Genomic DNA, 9,557 nt, shown 5'->3' with positions numbered 1-9,557 from the left:
GCCATCTCCACCACTACTGCCACCGCCTTATCTCCCCCAACTACTGCCACCACCCCTGTCTCCCCCCCACTACTGCTACCCGCCCTGTCTCCCCCCACTACTGCCACCACCATGTCTCCTTCCACTCCTGCCACCCACCCTGTCTCCCTCCAACTGCCACCGCCATCTCCACCCCTACTGTCACCACCTTATCTCCCCCAACTACTGCCACCGCCCCATCTACCCCAACTGCCACCCACCCCGTCTTCCCCCACTACTGCTACCCGCCCCGTCTCCCCCCACTACTGCCACCATTCTGTCTCCCCAACTACTGTATCCGCGCTGTCTTCCCCCATTACTGCCACCCGCCTTGTCTCCCCCCACTACTGCCACCACCCCATCTCCCCCCTACTGTCACTCACCCCACCACCCCCACTTCTGCCACCACCCCATCTCCCCCCTGACATCTCCGCACTGTTTGGGGATTCTTAGTACTGCTGGTAACAGTCCTTCATCTGCAGGTGGAAGAAAGCAGGGCAGTAAGGAGGCAGAAGCTGCTTCTGGTGCCATGGACCCTGGTCATGGTGGGCTGAGTCAGTAAGATTATGTAATAGTCACCATCTTACAGGCAGCCAGTGAAGGGAGCAGAGAATGGGTGTTATGTGGCAGGAACGGGCTGGTTAGGTAACAGCATGGCTGCTGCATTCTGTACAAGCTACAAGCGGTGCAATTCTTTTGCTGGGAGACCCAGGTAGAGGACATTGCTGTAGTCTACGCATGATGCTACAAGTACATGTATGACTGTAGGTAGATCTTCTGAGGGAATTACGTGCTGGAGTCTGGCTATGTTCCTCAGATGAGGATCTGATAGACATCAGTATCTGCCACAAAGTGTCACTCCACCATCCAGGACACCAAGATTCCGCACATGATCAGCATTATGTAACTCTGAACCCCCAAGTGTAAGTCTGGTTGGTTTGCAAAGCTGAGCTGTAGCCCTGTCCTTTGTTGGTGAGCTTCTACCATAAAGACCTGTTTCACCAGGACTGAGTCACAGCCAACTGGCATCACCCACACCTGGTGCTCAGCTAGACAACCATTTAGGATTGGGACTGGGTTCTGAGTACCTGGAGCAAAAGATAGGTCATCTGCATAGCAGTGGTAGATGATGGCATGACATCTGATTATTTCACCCAGTGGTAGTACGTATATTGCAAAAAACATAGGAGAGAGGATAAGAAACTTGAAGAACGCATGGAAATAAGTATACTCCAGAAGATTAAAATTGTTCCTCACCTGAGTGATGTCTACTGTGTGCAACAAGAGCTGATTTATTTCTCAGAGTATGAAAATGACCTCTCACCTGTGTGACTTTGCTGATGTGTAACAAGATTTGATTTTTGTGTATAACATTTCCCGCACACAGAGCAAGAAAATGGCTTCTCACCTGTGTGACTTTGCTGATGTGTAACAAGTTGTGATTTCTGTGTAAAACATTTCCTGCACTCAGAGCAAGAAAATGGCTTCTCACCTGTGTGACTTCTGTTATGTCTAACAAGAGCTGATTTGTGTGCAAAACATTTCCCACACTCAGAACATGGAAATGGCCTCTCACCTGTGTGACTTCGCTGATGTATAACAAGATGTGATTTTTGTGTAAAACATTTCCCACACACAGAGCAAGAAAATGGCTTCTCACCTGTGTGACTTCTGTGATGTATAACAAGATCTGATTTCCTTGTAAAACATTTCCCACACTCAGAGCAAGGAAATGGCTTCTCATCTATGTGACTTTTCTGATGTCTAACAAGTTGTAATTTCCGTGTAAAACATTTCCCACACTCAGAACATGGAAATGGCCTTTCACCTGTGTGACTTTGCTGATGTGTAACAAGATGTGATTTGCAGGTAAAACATTTCCCACACTCAGAGCAAGAAAATGGTTTCTCACCTGTGTGACTTCTGTTATGTCTAACAAGAGCTGATTTGTGTGCAAAACATTGCCCACACTCAGAACATGGAAATGGCTTTTCACCTGTGTGACTTCGCTGATGTGAAACAAGATGTGATTTGCAGGTAAAACATTTCCCACACTCAGAGCAAGAAAATGGTTTCTCACCTGTGTGACTTCTGTTATGTATAACAAGATATGAATTCAGTGAAAAACATTTCCCACACTCAGAACATGGAAATGGCTTCTCACCTGTGTGACTTCGTCGATGTGTAGCAAGATGTGATTTGCAGGTAAAACATTTCCCACACTCAGAACATGGATATGGCTTCTCACCTGTGTGACTTCTCTGATGTTTAACAAGATCTGATTTGTATGTAAAACATTTCCCACACTCAGAACATATCAGTGGCCTTTCACCTATCATACCTGTGTGTGGGTTAATAGGCTTTGTGTTCTGTGTAAAACATCTTGCATCTGTAGAACAGGGAAACACTGTATCTACTGTCAGAGCTGTAACAGATGCACCAATATCAGAGTGATCAGGAGAACATTTCCCAGGATCAGAGGGATCAGCTGATAGAGCTGGATGTATAATTGGGGTAATGGGGTTAGCACCTGGAGAATCCTGTCTACTGTCATTATCTTTTATGTCACAATCCTGGGATAACATTAGATGTCCTTCTGAGATATTCCTGCTTGTGTGTCCATCTGCTGGAAATAAAACACATTATGGAAATGTGAAATTTTCTGTAACAACATTAATCTTGTAAACAATAGGAGAAGACGACTCTCTGGGACACTTAATTGTAAATGTGTGTGTATAATAAAACATAACGTTTAATGAAGGCTTTATAATATTGTCTCAGACTATCATTGTGTCCACCATCCTGAGAATACTCACAATAACAAATGTAATATTATAATGAGACTTAGATATATATCTCTCTTGTACTGGTAACTAACCATGAAGTATAAATGGAGATGTAGTCACTCGCCAAGTCCTATGTCAGCACCAATGTAAAACAATGGATGGGGAACATATCGTATGAATTGGAGATTCTAGATGAACAATAACATCAGTCATATGAGCTGATGGATCAGAGAAATGTCTCCTAACGTTACTCCTGGAAGCATTGGTAAGGTAGTATTCCTTTATGTGTGTGCTCATACGCTGGTAAGCCTGTACATGTGTTACTCACCCTTATATAAGGTATATTGCTACAGCAGAGTAGGTGTGGAACAAGGTACTTTACATGCAATACACCATATGATACCCTGTAATCATCATCATCATCCTCTGCTAGGTTATAATCTACTTTCTCTTACGTCCTAGAGGATGCTGGGGTCCATTTAGTACCATGGGGTATAGATGGGTCCTTTGGGAGCCACTGGCACTTTAAGAGTTTAATAGTGTGGGCTGGCCCCTCCCTCTATGCCCCTCCTACCAGACTCAGTTTAGAAAATGTGCCCTGAGGAGCCGGTCACAGCTAGGGGAGCTCTTAGGAGTTCTCTTAGTTTTTTTATTTTATAGAGTTAGTTAGGTTACAGGAAGGCTGCTGGCAACAGCCTCCCTGCTTCGTGGGACTTAGGGGGGAGAAGGAACCAACTTCATGAAGAGTTAATGGACACTAAGCTCCTGAGGGTGCTGATCACAAGCCCCACGAGGCGACTGCTCACTCCCGCAGCACGGCCGCCACCCCCTAATAAAGCCAGAAGAAAGAAGAGTGCTGAGTACAGCGCCGGCGTCCCGGTTAGCAGCAGGGTATGGCGGTACAAGGGTGGGAGTGCAGCTCTGACAAGCTGCGCTACAGGAAGGCTCAGCAACCCACAGTGTAGGTGTTTTGAGGGGTGTCCTGAGCCAGCGCGGATAAACCCTACACTGGTCACACAGCTAACAGGCGCTAATCCCCCTGTTATCACTAAAATCCTCAGGCCAGTATAAACAAATTAGTTCGGGAAACCGCGCCATTACAAGAGGCGGGGCTTCCTCTCAGAGAGGATCCAGCACTCACCAGCGCCATTTTCTCCCTGCAGATCCTAGGAACTAGGACACTGACAGGGAGCGCTGCCCTCCCTATTAAAGTCAGCGCCTGGCTTTTATCATAACTGCCTACAGGGGCGCTGTGTGGCTGGCTCCTTATACTCTGTGACTCTCTGCAGGTACTCTGGGGGAAACTGTGTCTGACATTTTCCTGTGTGTGTGTGTGTGTGTGTGTATGTGTGTGTATATATCCACATTACCATATCTAAGGACTCTGTGTCCTGTGCTGCAGAGTGTGTATCTTCTCCTGAGGAGTCTATTCCATGTACTCACGACTGCAATGTGCTGTCTCAGCCTTCAAAATCCAAACCCCCATGGGTGGATTCTTTAAGGGGAATGATATCCCAGATTTCAACAAGGATGTCACATACTGAGAAAGAGACGCAGGTTTTGAGACAATCTGTAGTGGGTATGAAATATTCAGCTCCCACTACATCTAAAACCCCACCTACATACCCCAAAAAACGTACACTTGCCCAGATAACACTGGTACCGACTCTGATACAGGGGACGGTGATGGTGATATGCAGGGGGGGGGATGCATCCATTGCTAAAGGGGTGCAGCTAATGATTGAAGCCATTAGGGATGTTTTGCATATTTCTGAGAAGGTTCCAGAACAAGTAGAGGAATCTTATATTACAGTAAATAAGAAATCCTCACTTACCTTCCCTGCTTCTAAGGAGTTAAACTCTATGTTTGAAAAATCCTAGAAAAACCAAGAGGAAAAATTCCAGATCCCTAAAAGAATTCTCATTGCTTTCCCTTTCCCTAAAGAGGATAGGAAGTGGGAAAACCCACCTATAGTAGACGCTTCTGTATCTAGGCCGTCTAAAAATGTGGTTTTACCTGTCCCTGGTTCAACCGCCTTAAAGGAGCCAGCTGACCGCAAGATTGAGACTACGCTCAAATCACTCTACACTGCTACAGCTGTGGCTTTAAGGCACACTATTGCTTGTGTGTGGACTTCTAAAGTCATAGTAAAGTGGCCAGGCACCTTACTAGAGGACTTAGATACTATGAATAGGAGTGACATTGACTTGTTTTTACGTCACATACAGGATTCTGCAGGTTTCATGGTGGAGGCCATGAAGGACATTGGCCTGCTACTTCCATGGCTCTCTCGGCACACAGAGGACTCTGGCTACGCCAATGGACTGCGGATGCAGAATCCAAGAAAAGTGTGGATAACCTGCCATTCACAGGTCAAGCACTATTTGGGTACGCATTGGGTGCGTGGATTTCCACGGCGATTGCGGGTAAGTCGACATTTCTTCCCTCCGCAGCAGCCCCAGCTAGGAAATCCTATCCTACACCTACACTGCAGTCCTTTTGGACTGCAAAATTTAAAAAAAATCAAAACCCCCTCCCACCTTCTTTAGAGGAGGTTGGGAAAGATAAAAAAAAACTTGCACCAACAGGTTCCTAGGAACAGAAACCAGGTTCTGCTTCTTCCAAATACTCAGAATGAAGGTGGACCTCTCAGCCTGGATATCAGGCAGGTGGGAGTGAGATTAAAAGATTTCAGTCACGTCTGGGTGTCATCATGCCTAGACCCCTGGGTAACGGATATTGTTACCCAGGGGTACAGACTGGAGTTCAGGAACTCCCACCTCACAGATTCTTCAAATCAGGCTTACCAGCTTCGCTGACAGAAAGTGCTATCCTACAGGAAGCCATTCAAAAATTGGTACAAACAAATGTCATTGTTCCAGTTCCACCTCACCCAAAAACCAAGGGTTATTACTCAAACCTGTTTGTGGCACCAAAACCAGACGGTTCGGTAAGGCCCAGATTGAACCTGAAGTCATTGAACCACTACTTGAGGGTTTTGCAATTCAAGATGGAGTCTCTGAGAGCGGTGATCTCAGGTCTGGAGGAGTGGGAATTCTTAGTATTCCTGGATATCAAGGATGCGTACCTTCATATTCTGATCTGGCCACCTCACCAGGCCTATCTACGGTTTGCTCTACAGGACTGTCACTATCAGTTCCAGACATTGCCATTTGGCCTCTCCACAGCACCTAGGGTGTTCACCAAGGTCATGGCGGAGATGATGCTCCTCCTACGCAAACAGGGAGTGAACATAATTCCATAACTGGATGATCTGCTGATAGAGGCATCTTCCAAGGAGAAGTATTGCGCTCACAACTCAACTACTCTGGGACCATGGGTGGATCCTGTACCTTCCAAAGTCACATTTGGAACTGACAGGGAGACTGCCCTTCCTGGGGATGAAATTTGACACGGAAGAGCAGAGGGTGTTTCTACCGGTGGAGAAAGCGTTGGTGATCCTATCAATGGTCCGGGATGTCTTGAAACCTCCCCAGGTATCAGTTCATCAGTGCATTCGCCTTCTGGGGAAGATGGTATCCTCCTACGAGGCTCTACAATACAGAAGATTACATGTACGTTTTTTTCAGCTGGATCTCCTGGACAAGTGGTCGGGATCGAATCTTAACATGCACCAGCGGATATTCCTATCACCGAAAGCCAGAACTTAACTACTCTGGTGGCTGCAAACTTCTCACCTGCTCGAGGGCCGCAGGTTTGGGATTCAGAATTGGATTCTTCTAACCACGGATGCAAGCCTCAAAGGTCGGAGAGTAGTCACCCAGGGGGAAAACTTCCAAGGAAAGTGGTCAAGCCAGGAATCGGTCCTTCCAATAAACATTCTGGAATTAAGGGCCATATAAAATGGCCTTCTACAAGCAGCTTATCTTCTGCAAGATCGAGCCATTCAGGTTTAGTCGGACAACGTCACAGCGGTGTCCTACATAAACAGGCAAGGTGGAACGAAGAGCAGGGCTGCAATGTCAGAGGTAACAAGAATCCTCCTCTGGGCAGAAAGACACACACTGGCACAGTCAGCGATCTTTATTCCGAGAGTGGCCAACTGAGAAGCGGACTTCCTCAGCAGACACGATCTCCATCCAGGAGAATGGGGCCTCCAACTGGAGGTATTCACAGAGGTAACACGCCGATGGGGTGTACCTCAGATAGACATGATGGCATCTCACCTCAACAAGAAGCTTTAGAGGTACTGTTCCAGCTCACGAGACCCACAAGCAGTGGCGGTTGATGCCGTGGTGACTCCATGGGTGCTCCAGCCAGTGTATGTATTCCCTCCACTTCCACTCATCCCAAGGATTCTCAAACTAATAAAAAGATCAAGAGTTCCGGCGATCCTCATTGCTCTGGACTGGCCACGGTGGGCTTGGTACGCGGATCTTCTGGCATTACTGCAGGAGGTTCCGAGGCCTCTTCCTCTTCGTGAGGACCTTCTACTGCAGGGGCCGTCTGCCTATCAAGACTTACCGCGGCTACGTTTGACGGCATGGAGGTTGAACGCCAGATCTTAGCTCGGAATGGCATTCCGAATAAGGGTTATTCCTACTCTGATCCAAGCTAGGAAGGGGGTAATGTCTAAGCATTACCATCAGATTTGGAAAAAGTATGTGTCTTGGTGTGAATCCAAAAAGTTTCCTACGGTGGAGTTTCACCTGGGACATTTTCTCCTCTTTCTGCAAGCAGGTGTGGATGTTGGCCTACGCTTGGGTGGGCTCCATCAAGATCCAGATTTTGGCTTTGTTTATTTTCTTCCAGAAACAATTGGCTGCTATCCCTGAGGTTCAGACTTTCTTGAAAGGAGTTCTGCACATCCAACCACCCTTTGTGCCTCCTATGGCACCATGGGATCTTAATGTGGTGCTGCAGTTCCTGCAATCGGATTGGTTCGAACATTTACAGGAGGTGGATGTAAAGTTTCTTACTAGGAAGGCAGTCACGTTGTTGGCCTTGGCTTCTGCCAGACGTGTGTCAGAATTGGGTGCATTTTCGCACAAAAGCCCCTACTTGATTTTTCATGAGGATAGAGCTGAGCTCAGAATGCGTCAGCAATTTCTCCCTAAGGTTGTGCCGGCTTTTCATATCAACCAACCTATTGTGGTGCCAGTGGCTACTGACACCTCAATTACCTCAAAGTCCTTGGATGTCGTGCGGGCTTTGAAAATCTATGTGAAGAGAACTACTCGTCACAGGAAGTCGGACGCACTATTTGTACTTTATCATCCCAACAAGATTGGGTGTCCTGCTTCTAAGCAGACAATTTCACGCTGGATCAGGCTTACTATCCAGAATGCTTATTCCACGGCAGGATTGCCAGTTCCAAAATCTGTTCAGGTGCACTCTACCCGTAAAGTGGGTTCTTCCTGTGCGTCTGCCCAGGGGTTCTCGGTTATTCAGCTTTGCTGAGCGGCTACTTGGTCAGGGTCGAAAACGTTTGCTAAGTTTTACAAGTTCTATACTTTGGCCTCTGAGGACCTCAAGTTTGGTCAGTCAGTTCTGCAATTACCTCAGCACTCTCCCTCCTGTACTGGGAGCTTATGTACATCCCCATGGTACTAAATGGATCCCAGCATCCTCTAGGACGCAAGAGAAAATAGCATTTTAATTACCTACCGGTAAATCCTTTTCTCGTAGTCCATAGAGGATGCTGGGCGCCCGCCCTGTGCTTCGTATTACTGCATTATTACTTGGTTCAGTATTGTTGGTTTAGCCGTCGCTGAATTGTTCCAAGTTGGTTAGTTTGGCTTTCCTTTTTGTTATGTGTGAGCTGGTGTGAATCTCACCACTATCTGTGTATTTCCTTCTCTCAAAGTATGTCCGTCTCTTCTGGCACAGTTTCTAGACTGAGTCTGGTAGGAGGGGCATAGAGGGAAACCAGCCCACACTATTAAACTCTTAAAGTGCCAGTGGCTCCCAAAGGACCTGTCTATACCCCATGGTACTAAATGGACCCCAGCATCCTCTACAGACTACGAGAAAAGGATTTACCGGTAGATAATTAAAATCCTATTATTACATCCCCATCATCAGTGTCTTACCTCTATATTCTCAATAGTAATAAGGATGATGTGTGTACAGTAAGTATGATACAGAGAATTACATATCAGAATCTATACAGCTGCCGCCATACTTCTGCTTCTCATACGTGTGCTACTGGCAGCAGTGAACATCTGAGTGAGAGTGCAGGGAAGACAGCAGAGTCTGATGAGAAAGAGATTGGATCTGCCTTTGCAGGGATGTACCACACCTGTCACCCCTGTTAGTATATAAAATAATAAATAAGAGGGGCCTGAGTCTATCCAGACGTGCTTTCTGGAGCTCTCCTCACTAAGTGGCTTCTTATCTACCCTACCTGATAGCTCTCAGCCGCCGCTGGGACCAAGACCCAATCTATTAAGTCCCCCACTTCTACTGCCCTATAGCCGCTCGCTCCGCTCACTCCGGGCACCGTTCACTGCCGCAGCCTAGTGACGCCTATGAAGCCACGGGCTGTATTCTGGGGCTAAGTGCGCCCAGACTTTCCTGCACGCTCCAGACACCTGACTTGAAGGCGCTTTTGGCTCAGACGGGAGTGCTTGCTCTTCAGATAACACGGGTGCGCAGCTCCCACTACTGCTGGGGACAGAACGGGCTGCGCACAGTCACCGGAGCCCGGCAATAATATTGGGAAGTGAGATGGCTGCCATTTTGGATCTTGGTACCCGGCCATCACATGCTTTGATTCCAGTCTGTGATCA

At 47.2% G+C, this 9,557-nt stretch overlaps 1 protein-coding gene across 1 annotated transcript in view; it reads right to left on the bottom strand.

Annotated features, from left to right (window-relative positions):
- Positions 1–423: 423 nt before the first annotated feature.
- The window catches only part of LOC135037961 (zinc finger protein OZF-like), a 36,434-nt gene continuing 27,300 nt past the window's right edge, over positions 424–9,557 (bottom strand). The window contains exon 2 of the mRNA XM_063954613.1: positions 424–2,644. Within this exon, the coding sequence (XP_063810683.1) occupies positions 1,311–2,644 (1,334 nt within the window). The 3' untranslated portion in view covers positions 424–1,310. The remainder of the gene's footprint in view (positions 2,645–9,557) is intronic.

The sequence above is a fragment of the Pseudophryne corroboree genome, unplaced genomic scaffold (assembly GCF_028390025.1).
Source record: "Pseudophryne corroboree isolate aPseCor3 unplaced genomic scaffold, aPseCor3.hap2 scaffold_695, whole genome shotgun sequence".
Taxonomy (NCBI): Eukaryota; Metazoa; Chordata; class Amphibia; order Anura; family Myobatrachidae; genus Pseudophryne; species Pseudophryne corroboree.
Note: the sequence above shows the minus strand (reverse complement) of the source record. Positions and strands in the feature narration are given on the sequence as shown.